The 23,389-nt window shown below is 41.8% G+C and overlaps 1 protein-coding gene across 1 annotated transcript in view; it reads left to right on the top strand.

Annotated features, from left to right (window-relative positions):
- The window catches only part of tox3 (TOX high mobility group box family member 3), a 50,468-nt gene that overhangs the window by 7,948 nt on the left and 19,131 nt on the right, over positions 1–23,389 (top strand). The window contains exon 2 of the mRNA XM_086107539.1: positions 20,614–20,679. Within this exon, the coding sequence (XP_085963665.1) occupies positions 20,614–20,679 (66 nt within the window). The remainder of the gene's footprint in view (positions 1–20,613; positions 20,680–23,389) is intronic.

Genomic DNA, 23,389 nt, shown 5'->3' on the forward strand with positions numbered 1-23,389 from the left:
TGACTTTGTCTCAATCTGCATTTATTTTTGGCTCTGTCTCAATTCATCAATGTATCGGTCTTGACTTGGTCTCAATTCTTCTAAATCTTGCTTTCCAACTGCCTTGGACTCTTTCAACTTAAAGTTTTGATCTTGACATATCTCCGTCTATGGACGTTCAATTCTAGCAACAACTCAATGATCGGTGATTCTCAGTTATGCGATTTTTTTTTTGTGTCTGCGTTTTGGTGGCACAGTTCGTCATTCGTTATTTGGATTCATCCATTAATATTTGTGAGCTGTTAGATTTACGATTGCACCGCACGTCTGGAATGTATGATGGCCATGTAATCTGATTCACGTCCCTCTCTTTTTGTTCATCTTGCCACCTGGTGTTGCCTAAGATTGACAGATGAAAGCATCTGCCTCTCACTTCAACCTTCTGCCATCTTCTTACTACTTGTATTCAACTTCAGGTGACTTTGCGGGTGGACGACGACGATAGGCACGATCGTATAAAAGTGACACGATTGATCATTTCTCACCTTCGCGATGTGTATCATCATATGCTCCAGCGCGAATTCCCACTCAGATACACACCATCCCTGAGTAGGAACTGATATCCGTACGAACATTGTTAACCTTATCTGTGGGTCTTCCAAGAAGTCAGATGTCAGCAGGAGAGAGAGAGAAGGATGCACGACATTTAAGATTCTTTCGATGAGCGTCTTGATCAAAGTGCTGGATAGCAACATGAAAGGTCACTGATTTGGGTCACTTCATCTCGTAGGGGTCGAGGGGAAACAAAGCTTCTGTCAAAGCATTTTACTGTACATTTACTGTAATTATACATTGATTTAATCGGACTTGCCACATGTTTGGCAGCATTGATCCTATTAAAAGGAGGGAAGACTACTCACTGTCCAACTGCTTTTCTCTAAAGTAACGCTTCTCAATAGAGCCAGTCAATCACTTGTTGACTGATTCAATCAGTGTTGTGTCCCGACAGTGGTTAGAAAACATCCATTTTTAAAGCTTTCCAGTTGGGGCAGTACAAGTATGTTTCATAGCTCTAATATCCAATCCGCTTAATGGGCTCATGGGTCGTATTAAAATAGTTGTCTTTTAACTTGACATGCTTGATTTAATACCCCCCACCCCCCATGATAAAAACCATCCCCTCTCAATTCTCTCGTTTGGATTTCTTGCCTTCCTTTAAATGTTTCTGCTGGTAATCTTCAATTCAGCTTCTAATCAAGATAGATGCGTAATATCATGTTGGGGGAGAATATAAACGTGCCATGTCGAAACCAGTTTAAAAATATATTTAAGGTTCCTTTCCAACAACAGGGTGAGAATTTCTTCCTTCTGGGCTGCAGGTGTGTGTTGCGTATGATTTATCTGCACAACACAACCCCCCCCCCCCCCCCTCCCCTCACATGACACATTCCCATAATGCAATGTGTTACCGGGCTGCACTCAAAAGGACTGACAAAAGCAGCAGGTGTGCAAATATCTCTCAGAGCCATCGGACAAAGAGCTTCAATATTAGCTTTAAATAAAAATGCTCTCATTTTAATGGACAAATGGGTGCACGGCAGAACATAGAGCTTTTTTTTTTTTTTTTTTTTTTATCACGGAGATGAAAAGATAGTGTGGCTGTTATTATGTTAAAGCAAGTTGTTCATTGTGTTGCCACCTCCAATTAAATATTGATGAGCACAGTAGACCATTGACATTCCTAAGGCACAAGAACGATCATGGAAGAATTGGAGGGTTCTTTGTGTTTTTGAAAAGTTTTGCAAGTTCTTTTTAACAAAGTACTTCCACACGGTGCTGCAAAAAATACCTGAAAACACAGACATTTCTATGCATAACAATGTCGTTAGTCCACCCTGCCTATTCCAAAAGCTGATTTTGCTTGAAGCAGCACTCGGGTTGCTGTTTTTTCGTTTGCATTTGCCTTCAACAAATGTTTTCAAAAATGTGCATGATCACCTCTCCAAAATGCAGTTGTTATCGAAACAAGCATCTTCAACCACAGAATACTACCTATTTGAAGAGAACTTTTCCAAAATGCCACAAAATGCATCTCATGCATATCCTAGCTGACTTAGGGCAAAAGGTAGCCAACGCCCTAGACTGGTCGCCAGTCAATCACAGTGCCAAAGGTTATTTTTGGTTTGATTGGTCGTGGACTGGAGAGATGTCGTCGACCTTTGGTTTGCCATAACGTGACGACCCGAGTTTTCAAGGAATGATAAAAATAAATAGCTTCCGCACAATGCTCTCTCATTTAGTAGACCACCGCTGACCGCATCATTAGTGTTGTTCTTGACAATCACGGTGATTAAAACGGTCAAAATTGTGGTTGCACTGTTCCAGGGTTGCTGGTAACAATGCATGTTGCCACAAGTGCAATCGGTCATTAAAAAAGATAGGGATTAAACACAAGCAAACCAAACATCTCCCCTCAAGGAAGTGCTTTTTTTCAGCACAACTGCATGTATGAGCTTTGTTGTTCGACACCAGTAAATTAATTTTACATTAATGTTGTTGTAGTTGCAAGTCAAGTTAATCGCATCATCAGCGTGCACTTTGTAAGTCATTCCACTAACAGTGCAGCACTCTTTACGACCGCTTAAATGAGCTTTGTATTTTCCGAAAATTGAAGCCCACACAGACTGCTGCACTTTTACTTCCAATCACGGTGCTGCTGTCATGAGAACCTCAAACTAATATTGTTTGCGCTTTAGCTTCTTTTGTTTGAAAGACATTTTTTCTGTCTTTCCTGTGACAGACAGTTTAGTGTGAGTGATTAAAATAAATCAATCTGATGGGGGTTAAAACAGCAGGTACAGAAGGGCCAATTACCTTTTGCCCATCAATCCGAAAAATTTCATTCTGACTTGTCGGGTAGGAAACGTATCCTGTAGGTTCTTTCTCGGTCCCATTGCATGTGGACTGTGGCAGTGAAAACTCAGAATAAATGATTATATCCGAAACAAAATTTGATACACTTCCTCAAAGTTGTCTCGAAGCCAGAATCGAATTTTTCGTCCAGCTAACAATCTCTTATTACACAGTCCTCCCTTTCATGTAACATGTCAATGGAATGTCATATCTTACGTAGGTGTTTCATCTCGTGACATTACTTGCCAAAGTAAAGTGCAGTTTGGAGGTTCAGTCCCTGAAACATCAATGAAAATTATGCTCCAAATGGGTTTCATGAAATTCCTGATTCAACTTCTGATATTTTTGAGAGTTTGCAGCGTGTCCTGGTTGTTTCTTTTGGCAGCTGAACTTTTTCAAGAGGCGGGATAACAGATGAAGGTTTCAACATTGGCACTGTATGCCCTCAACGGCATGTTTTTTTCCCCCTTTTATTTATTTTTTTAAATTTAAGATAACTTTCCTAAAACCTGCACAGGCAGTAAAATTGTACATTTGATGTATTTTCCTGGCTGATAAACAAGGAGCGGGGCGGCCTGATTGCCCCGTTTGGAAGGCATTACTGGCAGCTGATTACAGCGTTAGGTCAAAGTTAGCCAAGGTTAACCATCCATAATGAAACACTTTGAAAATAATGATACGCCGCATGGTTTTATGAAGACTTGCTGCTGGCCGCTCCGCTCCACAGTGGTGACCTTCAGCAGCTCCACCAGCTAATCGGAGCTAAGCGCTCTCTGCAACTGAGAGAGTCCGTTTGCTTCTGGGAACATGAGTGGCAGATGTGTTCTGTTCAGGTGTTGACGATCTTGTGTGTGCTTCACCTTGAGGCTGGTCTTGTTTCTTCCCAAAAGTTGTCTGAGCAAAAGAATTGAAGTCCTACCAGCTGACCGTCCTGAGAAAAGAGCTTAGAAACTACATTGCAGGCAGCACATCTGTTTGGCGATTAACAACAGAACCAAATTGGACAGCAGTAATCAGAAGCACATTGTGTTGCGAGAGTTATTCCAGGGAATGTGGCCTGTAAAAACAGCTAAGTATTGAACACCTGGATTATATTAAATATGTTCCATATCCATGACTGGCCTCCATCCATAATATGTTATAATGAGAGACAGATACAACACTGTTAGTTTTGGCTGTAGTGGTAAAACAAAACAGGGCTATTACAGTACAGTATATTGCGTTGTTAACGCTCAGGGTTCAATATCACTACCAAGGGTGGGAAAATACCACTTCCAAAGATGTATGACAACATACATGTCATATGAATATATTGGAAAAATTCTGTCTCATACTTGTGGTGATAATGTCTCATAAACGATAATTTGGGACATCACCATATCAACATTTAGGGTTCACCCCTGACATAGCAACATCAGGTGTTGATACTGTTGCCCAAGTATGCTATCTAAAGGACAAATGAAGATATGTTTTATTGTGTCATGATTTCAACTTATCATTTAACTGGTGTATAATCGCCGTATCTTGATATTTTCTCAAAATATTATGATATCATATAGGAGTCCACTCTATGAAATGCACCATTACTAGAGCTAGCTAGCTAGCTTTAGTAGGCGTTCTAGATAGGTAGATAGATAGATTAATGTATTGATTAATTGTGTCTGGAAACTCTGCTGCACACTTGACGTGCCATCAGTTATAATTATGTAGTTTCGTGCTGCAATTAATGCACGTAAAATATTTTCCTGGTGTTCCGCACACTCGGTATCAGATTCTTGTCGCAAATGTACAATACAGTAGCTGCTTACAGTCAGCCTGACACTCGCATGTTCAATACGAGTATTCACACGTTTTGATTTTATTTTCAGAAGAACTGACGGGAACTAATTAACAAATTAGAGCGAAAATGGCTCAGGCTCTTTCATTTATCAGCGCAGCACTCTCATAAGAGGCGAGCTTCAAGTAGAAACAACAAAGTAGTAAATCAAAGTGGTTTCCTTTGCCAAGTCGGAGCCCCTTGGGAGCTACCTTGGTGCTTAATTAAAATCCAGAAGGATCATGTTTTAAGTGTAGGTGAGCGAGCACAGAATTACAATGACAAATCACACCCCAGAGCATAAGTGCCTTATTTTATTCATTTTTTTCTTTCAGGATAGCAGACTGTTATTCCTTTTGTGTTCCGTGAATTCAATTTGAAATGACAGGGAAGCATTTTTGCAGCATTGTGTTGCCTTCTCTGTCTGGAGAACATGCCAAAAAGCAGGATTGACATACTGTATTAATCTCCTTATTACCTAAACAGGATTAAAAGGAATTATTAGACGTTATTATCACAGTTTACTGTTTTCGTTGCTTTGTACATGTCGTTACAGAATGCAGTCATAATTCTACATGGTTTCCTGTCTACCTATGTACTTTGATTTGTAGTGAAATAATGTTATGGAAGCCTTTAAAATTGTGAATCAGTGTTGAAGTTTATCGCCTGTTTTTGACCTTGAACATCTCATGATAACAGGATCTTTTCAAATATGCACCATCTAGGAATGTTTCCAACCTTGAAATGAAATATTTCTAGTTCCATTTTCTCCTATGAGGAAACATTTTTTCAGATTGCCAACAAATCCACGGTTGACAAGCATTCCAAGAATGGATGGTGGTCAACCATAGCGTTTCTACGTATTTGTGTTTTTCAGAGACAATTTTCCTGATCATGCTTACGAAGTGCATTGGATGTCAGAGGCCACGCTGGCCATCCTCTGGGCTGTTCTTGTCCTCGATCTTTCAGTTTGTATGACATTTCTGAGGTGACACTGGTTTGTCTGGGGTCACAACATACTGGAAAAAAAGGCAATACAATATGAGCATGTCAACTTTTCAGTGGACGACGACGGGAGTGACCTATATACTGCTGTTTCATCACCAAACATAATGTAATGTGAACTGGCTCATTATCAGCAGAAAGTCAAATATTCTTTGCCTGACTTAACACATTATTTGAAGCAAGGATGCACAAATAAATACGTGAACTTGATGTGGAAGCTGATCTGTTATCAGCGCACAATCAGAATTGCATCTGCCAAACGTGCTCAATTGCCACAAAATACATTTGCACATTGTGGGAGGAATTTATGCAAACTGATGAATTTGGCACACACACAATGTGAATACGCAGTTTAGCACCCAACTATTTGGGATGTGGCAAGCATCAGTCCTGTCAGTCAGCATGGTCATTGGTTCGATCAGATTTCACAAAGAAAAAGATTGACTGTTCCAATCCTTCCGGTGAGTCTGCCCTTTTGGCTGCTGGTAATTGAGTTGATGACAAACTGAGAGTGGGAAAGCTGTTTCAAAGCTTCTCTGGCTAGACGCAACCCCCCGCTTGCCCCATGTTGAATTAAGAGATTTTCCCATTGTTTTTACATCGATTAATTGGCTTAGTGCCGTTTGGCTTCCGAGGCTTCTTGACCATGCACCTGGCTGAAAGCGTTTGCACCGTCTTAGGAAGGATTGACAAAATTCTCTCATCGGTGTAAATAAAAAGTGAAGTCCATAAAGCGTGAGCTGGCTGACCTCATCTATTTGAGCAGCGAAACTCGCCTCCTAGTCCAACAATGCGGGTCAAGGCTCAAGTACAGAAAATGTCAATGAACCCCTTTCTTTTAAAGCTACTTGCAGTGGAGAAACAAGGGGGTTGGGCAGAGGAGGGGGGGGAGGCACTAACAGGGAGGCGTAGATGGAGGAGGAAATCAATACTGCTGGGAGGAGGGGGATGGACGTACAACAGAACATACAAGGTTGTTTCAATGTGCTGTAATAGCAGAAGAAACAGGGCAATTTATATAATGATGGTCCTGTTTGCGGCCGTGCAGCAAATGGTCTTTGTTCATAATCACTAATTTAATTGTGCTCACTGTGTCAGTTGTGGCGTGACAAGCTCAAGTCCCCGGGATTAATTACATGCTTGATCCAATCAATGGAGAAATCAATGGAGGAATAGTGGTTTACCACAAGCTTGTTAGTGTTGCAGTGTGTTCTCGCGTTCCATTATGTCATTTCATTTCCAGTTCAGTTTTGTCTCTTAGGATACCGTCTGACCATATACCCCGTCGGCCTAATTATCGGATTCCAAATTATTACCTACTGTATATCGGGGCTGAAAAGATGGAAGTTCCACGTTATAAAAATAAAACACCTGAAAATGCATTCATGGAATGATTTCAAAGATGTCTTTGCTTAATTGTTGCTGCTTTTTCTTTTCCCTCCGCGGCGCTGAAGCCAAAGACAAGGCTTCTGGTGCCGCAAAAGTTGCTGCTGGGATTCAAACCCTGCTTTTGCTGCTTAGTAGACAGGCACCACATTGCCATGCTACATTCTTAACCCTTGAAGCACCAAACTAGCAAAATTGCACCAAGCAACATTTACAGTATGCCTTCGAAACATGTTTCAAGCTACAACCTTTTGAAATCACAAAAGGGAATATATATTGGGGCAAAATGTTGCTTAAAGGGTTACGCTACAGTAACAGGTCAAAGTGCAGGGTGGGTAGAGCAAGTGGAGGATGTAACATGAAACCATGTTGAATCTGGAATTTGTCCTGACTGTGGCTTTGACAGCAATTTGACGTAATACGGAGACCCGATTTAACATTATTAGGTACTCATATCGCGGTCGATGTTTATCAGATTGTGAGACACTTTCACCCTCCAGCTAAAAGATGAGTCCTTACGGAACGAGCTCCCATTTGAACCAACTTTGGTCACAGAGCCACATGATGGGTTGCTGCAAAGACATTAGCCGTTCAGACCAAATTTAAACTGAAACTTGCTCAAAAACAAGACTAATGTGGCCTCAAAAATTATTGCTGGGATTCAAACCCAGGATCTCTTGTTGACTAGACAAACACTTTATCCAGGCAAGCCAATAGCAGTTCAAACAAATGTAAACTGAAATGCTGAAACTGGGATCACTTCTGGCGTTTAAAGAGGATCTCTTGTTTTGTCGACAGTCTCTTCAAACCGAGTCTGAAGCCATAGCACGCGTCTTGAAATATTGCAACACGAGCTCAAGGCGTAAGGTGGGCCGAGCAGAAAGATCTGTTCCAAATTGAACCAGGATTTTAATCACAAATGACCGCAAATATCCTCCCTTGTGTCATCTTTATGTCCCGGCGTTAGACGCACATCCCCCTCACTGCACACATAGAGCAAAACATCAGTAAAAATGTAATCGTAACTGTCATGTCCCAGCAGAGGGGTCCGTTTAATATCAAACGCATCGATTCAATTTAAAAGGAAAACTTTGCAGTGGTTGAAATGGTCCAAATCGCAGCCTTGTACATTGCTTCGCGGTACTTCGAAAAGAAAAGTTGGAGGCTGAGGAGGGTCCCTGACATATAATGCAGCGCGCGATCCGGAGATCTGCATGTAGTCTCTTGCAACCTCAAGTTTTGACAGAGGGAGATACTAGAGCTTCAAAAGGGACTTCTGGGAGTGAAACTCAGAATCCCTCGTCTACTAGGCAGGTTCTTCACCCCACGACATCATGTTTTCTTCTCTTGATACTCTAAGAACAAGTTTTATTGGAAGTGATTTGATTCCGACCATTCCAGCAGTCCCTCTTTACAAACGGAGCTATTACAGCCTCAATAGGCGCTGTAGAGAGACAGACTATTTCTAATTATATAATGTTCTCCCCATATCGTATTTTCCGCACTAGAGGGTGCACCCAAAGGCCTTCCATTTTCTCAAAAGCCGACATTGTGCTTGAAAATCCGATGCGCCATATATATGGATTAAGAGTCTGATTTCTTGGATGTAATGTTTTAAATATTCTGTAAAGCGCTTTGTTGCAGCTGCAGCGGTTGTGAAAGCTCGACATAAATAAAACGGAATTGTTTTGTATTTTATTCCTTTAGCGTAGCTCCATCTAGTGGATACATCCCGCAACCGCAGCCACTATTGTAGCTTCTATTCTATGCGCCTTAATAATGCGGTGCGCCCTATATATGAAAACAAGTTTAAAATAGGCCATTCATTGAAGGTGTGCATTACAGTCTGAGCGCCTTATTGTGCGTAAAATATGGAATACATTTTCTTTACATAGTACTTTAAATAATTCTAAAATGCTAATAACAAAAAAAGTACCCACAATGTAAATCCAATGTAAAGCTCTCAAATCATCTGTATCATCTAACATGGGATTCTATTCATTTATTGGAAACTTCCATCCGAATAAAGACACTCTGTTCTTCCATCATGTTGCAGGATACTCTCTCTGTCTGTCTTTACAATTTCTCCCCCTCACCCCCTCCACCAAAATCACATTACCTCGCAAGCTGCACGTGTAAACTCACATGGCCATGTGAGAAACCCGAGATTGTGTGTGCAATAATGTGAGAATAGGGCTCCCAACTGGGGGAAGTGATTTCCGTGGGACAGCATATGTCATAGCAGACGTGTAAGATTGTCTCCTTTAACGTAAAAGTGTTCCCATTACAGTCAGGTACTTTGATTTGTTGATACGTTTTCAAAGCAAAGGGAAACCTTGAAGTGACATTTGGGAGTTTGAATAACTGCACAAAACAAAAAGAGAGAGACGCTTAGCCTAATGGCTCCTTGTCAGAACCGGAACAATATCTGCAACTTTGTGTGTCAGGTTTGCTAATCATGTCTGAGTGTGCGGTCAGTCTCTCAGATGAACGCAAAATAGTCTGTTCATCTGTGGAACTGTTTGAAAAAGCTAATTGCCTCTAAAAGCCCACTCAGCCATTCTGCGACTGTTGCCATGTTCACAGATGTTGTTTTCAGGGTTTTTTGTTTTAATTATGCAACTTGGTGATGTTAATATGAAGCATTATACAAATTTCATGACGATCATGACCGCATTTTTTCATACGTTTGTATTATTACAGTGGTACAACAATTAACTTAAACACACACACACACACACACACAGATACAGGCATTGAAAATTACAACAACAAAAACCGAAAAAAAACAATCCTCTATTTAAAATCAGTTTGGCATTAGAAAAAGTAAACATCAGCAAACAAAGGCAATTTTCCACACAAGACCCAAAGAAATCTTTGAATGTCTTAAGACAACAGAAATGTTGTGAATAATGATGGGATGCTTAGTCAATAGTCAGTCACACTTAGAACAGTAGCGATGTATTATTACCTCTGCATCCTTCCATGATGCCAATTACTACATTCCTAGTAGCCAAGACTTTGGTGCTACAGAAAGGTTACAAGCTGAGGACAGGTTCCACGGAAAAACATTTTTGACTTGCCGTTTCCAGAATTTATGATGAGAAAGAAAATTAAAACGGTAATTACAAAACATTTGGAATTTTATCAAGGTGTTACTGACTGGAACGATGCGACGATGATGTTTTCCAGCCACTTGCAGGAAAAAGTTGTGTCACACAATCTGCATTTTGTACATTGTCGTGATTTCACTTTAATTTTCCCCGGCTGTTGCCGTTCCTTCCCTGCCAACTTGTTGATTGTCGGTTTTTGGAAGACACATTTCTGGAGAGCGGCCCGAGAGTATTTGCAGTGCCGGACCTCTGTCGGGGAGTGCCAAGCAACACAGCCACAAATTGGAATGTGGCGCAGCTCTGGGAACGCTGCCAGGATTTAAATTAGACAATAACCTCTGCTCTCTCCATATTGCTTCTCTTTTCCAACTGCAGGCCCGAGCAATTTGTGTAATACAGTCGAGCCCGGCGCTATATAAGAGACTGATATACGAGTCGTCACTCAGCAGTTTGTGTGTTTCAGATTTATTGAGATTGAACAACTGGTCGTGTTTATGTTTGCTGCAGGTTTATGCTATGAATACCAGTGAGGACACGGGCGGCACCAGGGCTTTGTCTCACTAAAGGAAAGAGAAACAGATGAGAACGGAATGCTTTTATTGATATTCTGTGTGGGGGGTTTTTTTTCTTTCCACCCTGTACCCTTAATGGTGCTTCAAAGCAAACACAGCAGCCCACTTCATACGAAACAAGTTTAACTGGATTGAACATGACTTTGCATCCCAAATGAGCACGTACTAAAAATAGGTTGACAAAAATCTTGCTTCTTCACTACTTCCTGCAATTCAGGCTTTGAGACGAGTGGAATGTGTCTATTTCACATTCTGTAAGCCTGTTACAAAAGGTGTATTCGCCAATAATAGCAGAGTGGGAGAGACCAACATGCGAGCACTTGCCTGTGTGTGTGCGTGCGTGTGCGTGTGTGTGTTGCTCCAGCAATTGGAGCTTTATCTGAATCCATAACTTGCTGCCCAGTGAAACAGCAGGAGTACAACTGGGGTCACCATTAGTCCCACTTAAAAGCAGAAGTCCTGTTTCCAATATAGCATTTGACTAAACCATTAACAATGATTTTTTCCCCCTTTTAATTATGTGGGGAACTCCTCTAAATATTTTGAACTACTGTTTAATTTGAGCAACTAATTGATATTTTTCCCCAGAACTTTTTTGCAGTTTGGAGAACTTGTTTGAAATTTTATTTCAGGAAAGTTTTACTTTAGCCTCTCCTCTTCCTGTCAGCTATTCTGGAAATTATGTCATTGAGAGATGCCCGTCAGTTAAATTTTTTACTTACTGAAACGGGAACCACCACTAAATATTCACAAAAGATTGCAAGCTGTGGATGGGGAAGCTACAATCGTCTATATCAGTCAAAAAGTGAGTGTCCCAGGACAAAAGGCGAAGAACAAGTGCCTCCTTTGAGTGACCTTCTTCAGCGGTTAAACCTAGCAACAGTGCTAAACTCGAGGCACGCAGCAGAGATCACCTGTAGCAGCACTGTGGGGGCGCTGCGGCACGATGTACAGTACCTACCGCCGACGGCCAACCGCTCATTTTATTCCGATATAAGACCATAATGGTATCGAGGCACTTTTGATACCGCAGTCTTGTGAATATTGTGACACCCCTACTAATTAGTTGCCCCACGGTTGACGTTGAGCTCCGCTCAAACTCGCAGCCAAGTCAGCTTAGTCCAAATACACTGAGAGCATCTTGGAGTTTCTTCAAAGCTTCTAGAAACAAAAAGCCTGAAGTCGACGCGGGGGCTCAATCTGTGACAAGAGCCCACCGTCAGGCTTCTCCTGACACTGCCACTTGAGCTTCAGTGTTCTTGCAGTAGCAGCAGCCATTGTGACAAGGCTACACCATATTTCTGAGGCCCTCTTCATCTCCTAAGCTTCTTTTGTGGCCGCCGGCCAATGGCTCAGCACCCCGCAAGATCAAAGATGGCGCCCCATTTAGCTGGTAGCTTTCTTGTAAGATGGCCTCATCTCAAGGATGGGAGGCAGCACGGAACAAAAGGGATGTTGGATGTTGACCTACACCACCGCAGTGTTGACATACTGAGCTCAGTTCAACAGGGCCAGCACAAACAACGCTGATAGTTAACGAGTCAGCCATGCCAACAACAGTCAGTAGAATCTTGTCAGTCAAACAATTGGGGAATTGAACCATAACTTGCCTTTAAGGTTTCCAAAAACCCTGGTGATTGAACAGCTGTTATTCATGACACGTGCAAACAGCGCAAAACGTTAGTCTGAGAATTAAATTGACTTGGGATGTCTGTTATGCTTTTTTTTTTTTTTTTTTTTGCTGACTTCCTACAATACGTGCATCGTTTTTGAATCCAGCGTACCCTTAACAGGGAAGAGATGTTTCAAGGAGTCCCTTCAAAATCCGAATGAAAGTTAAACATGACAACCGTGTTTACCCTTGAATGCCATTGAAATTAAAACATGAACTATTTTTGAGTAAGAATAGTGTGTATAGTTCCCCTTTTACAACAATAAAGCACTGGTGTTGTACAGTGGTGTCTTGAAATATGAGTTAAATTTGTTTCTTAACTTCATAACTTGTTTCTTGTTTGCTTCTTAACTTCATAACTAAAAACACTCGCCTCTGGAGTCATTTTTAGGCATTGAAATGAATGGAAGTGCCATTAATTCATTCCAGCATACCCCAAATGACAAGACATTTTTGTAATGTTTTTTTTTTAATGAGATACAATACAGTGGGACTCTGTAACAAAACATTTGTAATATCATACTTCAATTAAGTAAAAACAGTAGCAGACCGACATCTTGACACAACATGCTGGAGGTTCAGTTCCTCTCTTGGCTTCTCAGTATGCTCAGTATTAGTTTGCAGAGGATAAAGAATATATGCCTGTGAGTATTGTTAGACGCTCTTTCTCCATATGTCCTAGTATTCTGTTTCGTTATCAAATGCTTAAAATGTAACACCTGTTCTGCCTCTGTAGTTTTCCATTGTATGTTTATTTATATTTTGGTATTTGGATATCCGACTGAAAATTCTACCCAGTAACTGGGTGTCATCGTTACACCCCCAGGAAGTAAAGACAAGAAGCAGTTTGTCAAAATGTATTTACTATGAGTTAAATGAAACGGAAAAGGTATTACAAATACCCCCCACCCCCCTATTCGTTTATCTCGTCAGTCTACCGTGTCTAGTGAAGCGAACAATAGTATACCTTCAACAATGTCATAAAGAATAATTCCCTTAAAAATGCATTTGTTTTGTTAGTTGAGCTTCCTCTGACGTGTCAAAGGAGTGGATTTCATTGAGACCTGGCCTCCAAGTGGATTTACCGCAGGAGTTGAACCTGCCCGCCTATAGGCTGCGATGACCCTCGCTCGATACGATCAGACCAGAACTGAACTTAAACCATCGTCATTTCGAGTCCAAGCCCCGCGACTGAAATGACATTCAGTGATACTCAGAACCAACTTCCCCTTTTGGCGTTGCTCCTTCTCTAATAGTGGAAGACAGTGCTGGGCCAGGGGAGTAATGATTTTAGCTTTAAACTGAATTAACTATTGATTCAGCGGCGGCCCACTGTGCGGACGTGCTGTTCTGTAGACTTGCTTTACCAAACATAGCCCCTCCACACATACGCACACATATGAGGAGATACATCCATACGTGTCAGCTCAGCACTTGCATCCGCGGTAGCCCGCTGGGCGTGAATGGGCCCTGTGAGGGCAACACAGAAGCAGCTGCACAGTGTTTACGCGGAATGAGCTTGGAGACGAACGCAGATTTGGGAGATGAAATCTGGTAGTGTATCACCACCGGGATTTTTCTTTCGTCCCCATTTAACAAGGTTGGCTGTTTTATTTGAGACGTGTTCTTAAATCCGTGCTGGCGCCAAGTGATTTGTGTCAGTTAAATCCTGCGGTTTGTCGGCGGAGTGACGATAGCTACGTTGGCTATTTAAATAGCGTGACATCATAGCATACCGGCAACTCCCAAATAATAGTGTTTCCTTCCTTTCGAGTACACTCTCTTTTTTGTTTCCTTCTTTTATGAGTTAACAACCACCCATTTTGTGGACGGCTATTCATCAAATCACCTGTTCAAAAATACATTTTTGCTTTCTCAGCAGTTACTGAGCAGGACGAATATGAGGTCCAGTTTACAAATTAAAAGAGCAGTTTTAATGTTTTGCAACATTTTACTGTACTAAATGTAGTGAAGTTAGTTTTATCTTTTTAGAGTGTGTATGTGAGGAAGAGAGAAATATCTGTAAGGTATGTGGCGTAAAACGTTTGGAAAATGCTGCTTATAAAGGTGCGCAACAGTAATGTTAAGTGCAATATTTCTAATACCGAAACATTTCAGATAATAACAAAGATACATGTATCGGAAGTTTACGCCTTGATGTATCAGAGTTTTCCCGAATGGGAGGCACTGACACGTTGGGTCGAGCTCAAAAAGAAATTGAAAGGAATCCCATAGTGTGTGTTTTAAACGGCCGTCCCTATACTGCAGTCCATATTAGCATAAGTGTCATGTTCCGGAGGACTTAGTTCGGCTATAAAATCGCTTGTCAGCAGTTTAGGTGATGGTGCAAATCAGGGAGTTGAATTAATTGAGTTGAAGTAGTTTAGTGGTTTCCAAACTAAAGCTAAGATAGCTAAACTGTTTTTTTTATTTTTATTGTACCCTTTTGAAAAACTGCTAAAGCTAATATAAAAGTTCTAAGAAGCCCTGCCGTGTGTTTTTCTGTGACGTCTTATTTGGCGTACACAATTGACAAACCCATATTTGATGTTCAGATGACGTGAACGCATGCAGACACTGATGGTCCTCAGCGTCAGAGCTTAACGTTCCTCGCTCATGTTTGCTGACATGTGGTTACTCCATCAGATTTAGGGTGAGGCGGGGTTATATCGGCGCAATATTGTGTTCACCCCAAAGGTTGAAATAATTTTGTGCGGGATAATAGCTGCAAAATGCCTTATTTCCCACTGGACTTCCTTTCTTTCACACAAATATTTCTACACTGGGATTTAAAGAAGAGGTGAGAAAGGGGAAGAAAACATCTCAAAATTGACACAGACAAAAGAAAATAGACGTGATTTCATGCGACAGACGCTGTTGTCTTTTCACATGGAGCTCGGCATCTGTGTAGAGCTCTTAATACTCTCTTATTGCAGGAATTTGCTTTGTGCTCAAAGAGGAATAGCAACACTGTGCGGATTTCCCTTTATGCTGCTGAATTTCATCAACCGTATCTGACACAAGTGACCGTTTTCTATTAAAAGAGTCATGCATTTTTATTGAATGCACGTAAGGTTGCCTCTTGACATTTCAGCCGAATGAGTTTAAGAAGCGGCGATGTAAAATAAATCGACTTTCCTCAGTGTTTCTCTCGGGGGAACAACAAAGCAGAAGAAAGAGTTGGAGTAGGAGAACAAGAAACTGAAGAAGCTCGGCTAGCTGTTATCTTCTGTTATTTCAACTACGTTGTGGTTGCAAATTCGTTCCCTTGTCATTTCTATTCTGGCTATTAACATTTCGGACAAGTTATACAAGCACTCAACACAACCAATTGCTCCTCTGTTTGTGTCTGGCAACGGCGCCAACTGCAGGTTGTTTCCTGCTTAGGCATCATTCTGTTTCAAGTCACGATCACAGGGTCAGTAACACATGAGTGCGTGTTAAGTATTGAACAGGTTCATCATTTACATTTGCAGATTGGCAGGGAAAACAATCACTCTCAACACACCCCACACCGGAGGCTAATCATCCCATTAATCTTTTACCTGGGCAGTGAATGCTTGTTCGTCAGGGTTCCTAAAAGGTTGCAAAGATGTTTACAGAAAGTTTTTACTTGTCATTAAAAAAAAAAGCAATAATATCGAGCGTGCAATATTCAACTTCCATATTGCATATCGCATGCAGAAAATTGTTGGTGTACCTTGAGATTTTTTTTTTTTTTTTATTGTGTAAAAATATGTGGCTTGGCTCAATATAGGTTGGGTAAGACAGACGTTGATTCCAGTGATGAACAATTAAAAAGTCGAAGCAAAGAAAAATCACTTCGAGTCAAGTCGGCTTTTATTGTCAAATATGCTCAATGTGCAACATACAGCACAGATCAAATTTCTTTCCTCTCAACCACAGTGCAACCACAGGAGAGTGCGGAGCAGCTGCGGGTACCCGCGCCGCCATCAACAGAACAGTTAACATAAAATAACAAAATAGTACAACCCAACATACAAAGACACAGACAGTCGTGCAATCTTAACCACTTTTATCTGCATACGCTTTGTTGTTTGAAGCAGTTGTAGATGAAAGAGGAGAGAATCAAAGTGTCCTTTCACCACTGGATCAGAGACGTCATGCTGAAAACGTGCACACGTCTGCTACAAGCTAAGTTCGATCGAACAGAATGCTTTCCATTCTACATACATGGAGACGCCTATTCATTCGTCCCATCATTTTTAATTACAGAGCCTTCATTGTCTGCCCTGACCCAATTTACCGTCAGCTGCACAACCCCTTCCAATCACACTTAATTTCATCTGGCATTGGACTCCAAGAACACCAAGCGCCTCCTCCTCCTCGTTGAAAAAAAATGAATTGGGAAAAACAATCCCAACCTCCACTGAGGTCTTACGGCCCCTTCTTCTCGGGGACGCGAAACAGCTTTTTGTGGCGAAGATTGATGCAGGTGGCAGGGGATGTTTTCTCAGAGAGGAACCCCTTGAAAGCCAATAAAAACACAGAACCCCCTCGGGGACGTTACACCGCTAATTATCACTTTGGCGATCCTGATCAATATCCCTCTTTTGCCGTGCAACTCAACCGTACTCGTCTGTTGGTTTTTGTGTTTATGACACGTGGCTTACTGATGTATAAACTCTACCGTGCTCATGAAGTTGTCATCTTCATTAACCGGTCATGCTCCGATGTAAGCTTTTAAAAAAAAAAATTATTTATTTTTTACACCCAGTAAAAGTTTATTAATCCCTACGTCACCTTTTAATTATTGCGACTTCACCCCTGTCACATTGCAGAACTCCATCCCCTATCCTCTCCAGCCCCCTCATCCCCTATTTCGCTTCAGTGTCATTCACTGGCATTTACTGTGCACAGAACAGAAATTAGGCAGAAAAAAAATCCGGCTTCGACAGACAGTGTGAAAGGGGCTTCTGGGACTAACTTCAAGGAAAATTGCAGACTCTGATCCTTGCGACCCCGTTTTGTGTTCGTGACATTTGTACAGAACAGCAAAATGGGAGGTGGAAAAATAGCGGCTTTTTACAGGCAGCGTGGAAGCGACTTACTGTATACTACCTCATAAAGTGGAAAATGGCTTGACTTTGTCCCCTCTTTCCATGTCTTTTTTTTTTTTTTGCACACCCAGCAATGAGGCCAAACCTGACTGAACTGTTGCCCAGTGAGCGGGGCCCAGCAACCAGTTTTCATGAATGACAGACGATCGGCCACCGGGGAAAAGTCCCTGCATCTAACAACCATCACAGCTCAACCTGTTATAGGGGTTGGTCAGTGACGTTCGCGAGCTGAACGCTGAGGAAATGTGATGTCATTTTCAGTCGACAGCAAATGGCAAAATGGCTGCCTCCTAAGATGGATAAAAACGGATGGGTTATGCTGCATAATTCATATTCTACAAATGCAATATTAATCAAAATATCGTGTTTAGACTAGTGGGTGTGCAAAGAACACATTATTGTCAAGAAAATGTTTGACTTGATTTGCCTTTTAAACGAGACCCATTACAGCCACGGCGGCAATGCCAAGCCATAGAAATACAGCATACACAGGGTACAAATATTATGTTTTACAACAATACTGAACTAAATTTATATTTTCACATGTACTTAGAGTGGGCAGTATCGGTGATTGAAGTGCGTGATTTAACATTCTAGTCGGACCCTTTAGTGCGCTGCGCCATTTAAAAATGAGCGGGAAAATGAGAAGCAGTCCGCAGAGAAGGAAATTACCACGACACGAGTGCTATTTGCGTGCGTGTGCGCGCGCGCGTGTGTGTGAGTGTGTGTGTGTGTGTGCGCGTGTTTGTGTGTGTGTGTGCGTGTGTGCGCGCGTGTGTGTGTGCGTGCGCGCACGTGTTTGTATGTGCGTGTGTGTGTGCACGTGTGTGCGCGCGTGTGTGTGTGTGTGTGTGTGTAACTTTTTTAGTCTCCCTTTTTATTTTTTATTTTTTATTTAACAGGATCAATATATAAGACATTGCCTTTTAAAATTTGGATAATTATATGCATGTAAAACATCTAGCTTAAGTGTATTTGCAATTTTTGTCCCCGGCTTGAATATTCTCAACAGACGTATTGTTACGCTTGCAGACATTTTAGCCCTCCTAATACTGTTTTTTTCTCATCACTCTAATGTTATGACTACAATTTCAAAGTCTGAAGAAATAAAAAGTCAAATAAGATTTTGAATCTGTCTTTTTAGCCCTGGGTTGAATGTGCCCCCCCCCATCAAAACCCCTAGCCCCAGCCCGGCCCCCTCAGTGAAATTGATCCAGAACCGCCCCTGGGGGGGGTTACATAAATTAGCATTACAGGAAAACTGAAAAATGTGCCTTTGACTTGTACAGGCGGTATGATAGAGATTTCTGAATCTACCTCTAAAAATATAACGTTTCTCGGTCAACTTCTTAAGCAGCACATTGAAAAAGGCAGAAAAACTGATGGGGTTTTTTTCTGATGGCATGAAAGGGGTGTGAATTGTCTCAGAAAGTGGGCAATTGCCAGGTTGACCTTCTGATACTACTTGCTTCTTGCCATCCATTTACCGCTGCCACATTCGGATCAATGTTCCTCCTGCCCGAATAGACGAGAGGACATCTCTGAGACTCCAGTTTGCCATCGAAGTGGCAGAATAACACTTTCCAAGATAAGTTCCACTTTTGGATTAATTTCCAGTTTGATAAGCGAGGCAGTGTCATCTGCGCAACACTCCTGGTTCAACGAGGTCTGAGCAGGACATCTTTAGGGGTGATGGCACCAGAGGCTGCGAACCACCTGCTCCGACAACCACTTCTCGTTGATGCGGAACACTGTTAACATAGCCCCCCAACCCCATCCTCCACTCACTCCCTCTCTCCCTCTGGCGCAGACTAATTAATGGATACCATTCCTAGTTGATTAGCCCAAGTCCTTTCGGTAATTACATTCGCATACTAACTGCTCGAAATAAAAGGAGATGGGAAAAAAACGGGCACAAAAGGCTGGAAAATATATGGATGCACTTCATGCGTAGGCTCTGATCTTAATTTGTTCACGCCATTGTTTCACCCCCCCGATAAGACATCGTTTTATTTCTTCTTCTTCTCATCAACTGCAGTTCCTGGTCATTATTTTAAGACACACACAAAAGACCGATGAAACGCAAGTTGAACGACGAATCCGCGATTCTTACACCACCCCCAATCCAAATCGAGTCTCGCGTGGGTCGAGCCCACTTCACACAGAGGTGCATTGTGCTGCCTGACCCAGCTGCTCGCCCATAATTCTTCATTCTATGTCCTATTGTTCCAACCTTTCACCACACTTGTGTCCCCGAAGAAAGGAAGTGGCCGCCACTTTTCGAGCAGACGATGCATGGGTCAGGAAGGGGGTTTCAGGGGTTGTGAAAACATTTCTTTGCAAAGTGCCTCATTTTAGTCGCTGAAACACACATGTGGCATTTACAGCCTCCATTATTTTAATGCAGGAATGTCCCAAAAAATTTTGAATGTCCTTTTGCGGGTGCATCAAATTACATGTGTTAAAAATGACACCTTGACCAACCAATATGGTCTATGTCGTGGTGGTGCACGGTTTAATTGGTTTGCGATAAAAGCTTATTGGATTTTTTTCGGGGTGGGTGCAAGAGGGAGGAGGGTGCGCCAACTGTTGAAGGGTGTGCGTGGCTTGTGGGAGTTTGAGAAGGGCTCCTCAAAGATCAGCAGCTATGACTGCCAACACTCGCATTAATTCACTCTGATTACCCTGTGTCATACGCGCCCCCATATGTAGAACACACTCAACCTCATGTGGTATCGCTACTCGCCCACAGGTTATGTGAAGTTAATAAGCTGCTAGTGCATCTTGATACTTGTCTTTGTCATGCAAACGCTTTTAATTGTCATCGCCGAAGCCGCTGAATAGACAGAGTGGCGTCTCATTACTTTCCACTTGCACTGAATCAACCCAGGCCTCCGACTGACACAATCATCAGGGGCCAAAGTGGCGGTGTGGCCTCATTAAAAAAAAAAAAAAAAAAAGGTGGTTCAAGGCCGGTGTGTAAACATTTGGCAGCGAGTGCGCTTGAGTGACAGCTATCCAATCTTAGCAGAGCAGCAAGTTGATGGTGTTTTTGTTGTTTCTTTTCCCCTTTCAGTTCCAGAACAACAACAACTACATGAACATGTCAGAAGCGAATGGCGCCCTGCTGACTGCTAGTGATGTGAGTATACATGACTTTGAGTCGTTTTTAATCAATGAATAGACTCGGCACATTTCATTTTTAAGGATACGGTGTTCCTACCGTCTTAACGTGGTTCACCGTTTACGTCCCTGGTAGATTTGAGATTGTTTTTGAGGGTGAAATGTCTGTCTGCTACCAAAACTTGTGGTTCGTAGAGATCTTTTTTGTGGCTTTCTACCGTATACTGTGCTTCTTTACTTCAATGAGGAGTTTTATTTATTTATTTATTTATTTATTTTTTAACCAGGACGTTCAGTCGAATTCTAGTGGGTGTGAAGATACCGGAGGAATGCAAGTGTACTTGTGCCCGTTTTTAAGAACTTGTGTGATCTAAAGCGTTGTGGGAATTCTTGAGAGATAAAGCTGATGAGCCACACAATTAAAATATAGGAAAGACTAGCGAAGACTAGAATCAGGAAAGAAGTGAGTATTGGTGAGCAAAAGTATGATTTTACGCCTCGGGAGAGTTCTATACATGCATTATTTGCAGTGAGGGTGCTGATGGAGAAGTACAGAGAAGGTCAGAAGTTGCTGCATTGTTTGTTTGTTTTTTGTATAGGATAGGATACCCAGAAAGGAACTGTGGTACCGCTTAAGGAAGTCTGGAGTGGCAGAAGGCTATGTTACAACAGCGCAGGACACATATGAGAGCAGTAGAACAGTGGTGAGGTGTTGTTGTAATTGTGACAGAGAAGTTTAAGGTGGAAGTGGGACTGCAGGGATCAATTCTGAGCCCCTTTGTTTTTACACTAGTGATAGGCTCAACAGTCCAGAGCATCGGTGAACGTGGTCAGAAGGCGACGAAACAGTGTCAGGGGACTTATGTGAACAAAGAGTCTCTGCTAGGATGAAAAGAGTGGTGAGGCTGGCCATGATGGACAGATTACAGAGAGTGGCACTGAAGAAACGAGAGGAAGCAGAGCGTGGTGGTGGAAATGTAAATGTTGAGGTTTTCTTTAGGAATGAACAGGTTGTATAGGGTTAGAAATAAATTCTTGAGGGTGTTTATCCATAGGCCATCTGTTCATTGATAAAGGGAAAAAAAGATTGACTCCTCAATTTGAGTTAACGTCTGCAGCGTCGGGTGGACACATTTCTGAGCACAACTCAGTATTGTTGAATTCCTGTTGTTGTTGCAACCATATTGAATTGAGCATCCAAAACAACAGTATGAACTGCTTTGCCATTTTCAGATTTTCTTTTCCTTTTTGCCATCACCAGGTTTCGATTGTCGTGGTCTTCAAAAAATGCATTTCTGGAGTTAATCAGTCAGAGGCCCAATAATCTATACTCTTGGGAGATTTCACCGTGGCCCTTCAACCTCGATTTTTTTGTGTGCTTTCAAGGCGTAGTTTTCACTATTTTCATATTTCGACTTTATTTGGAAGTACGTTTCTTTTGGTTGTGTGATGATGACATGTCTATAAAATTGAAATCTTGTCTTATTTCAACAATAAGAAGAAGAAACATAGCTTTCCTTCCTTGGTAATCCTGGGTTGTGTGATGATGACATGTCTATAAAATTGAAATCTTGTCTTATTTCAACAATAAGAAGAAGAAACATAGCTTTCCTTCCTTGGTAATCCTTCAGTATCATTCCCATTCAGTTCATTCTTTTCATTGGCCCCATTCCATGAATAATAGAGCTCTTTTTCATTGCTTTGTGACTCATAATTCACCACTTCGAAGCATCAATTCCAATATAATAAGCCCCCTATCCATGAAGCCCTCTCTACTTTTCATATGGATGAATTCCTGTTACTCCATTACTCTGTTATTTTTAGCGCCTGAAACATTTGTGCCTCATCGTTTGTCCCGAGACCCAGAGACAACGCAGGTAGCTTAGCGCTCACATCTGCATTGTCTGCTGCTGACAACGACAATGTACATGCCTGTCTTACCTCTCAAAGACAATCGTGAAGCTGAAAAGAGGTTCTGCAGTTCTGCCCGCTGGCATAAAAAACGAAATTGTGTTGTGCTTTCTTTCACACAGAGATCTGACTTCCTTCCATATTCCCGCTCAACAGACGACCTGTAATTTTGTGTTTGGGTTCCAAATGTACATTTTGTGATGTTAGCTTGATTGCTGAGGTACAAAGGCAGCTTCACACCTTGTGTGTATTAACATTTTTAGCCAAGAAAGATGTTTCTGATTCAGATTCTGTCATTCTACCTTATTTCCAAACTGATACTACGCCCAAAGCCAGAAAACCACCAGGTAGACTTTGCCACCTTGATTCTGTGTCAGTGGTATTCCCATAAAAGAGCGGCACAGGAAAAAGCTGACAGTTTTTCAGCCTTTTTCTCAAATCTCTGTTCTTTACAGATCTTATTTTTCACTCACATACTAACCTCGAAGAGGTAAGAATATCACCCAGGTGAACTTCATCCTCCCTTTGTGGGTCGATGTACTTTACATGGAACAGGAAGATAACCTCTTTCTTGTTTCTGTTCCACATGAAAAGAACTGACATGGAATTAGGGCGGCGTTATGTTTTTCTTTCCCATCTTTTGAGAGCCCCCGCATGTTTACTTCTCTGTTACATTCTTAAAAGGTGAAATACTGCTAAGTCAACTTGGTCCCCCCCCAGCCCTCCATTACATGTCAGTGCCATTCACATAGAACCGCCACCTCTAAGAAATTACATTTTGCGGTGTCTCATTTTTGCCTTTACTACTACCTCCATAG

Source organism: Hippocampus guttulatus, chromosome 3 (genome assembly GCF_054856545.1).
Source record: "Hippocampus guttulatus isolate MCC_2025c chromosome 3, RoL_Hgut_1.0, whole genome shotgun sequence".
Classification (NCBI taxonomy): Eukaryota; Metazoa; Chordata; class Actinopteri; order Syngnathiformes; family Syngnathidae; genus Hippocampus; species Hippocampus guttulatus.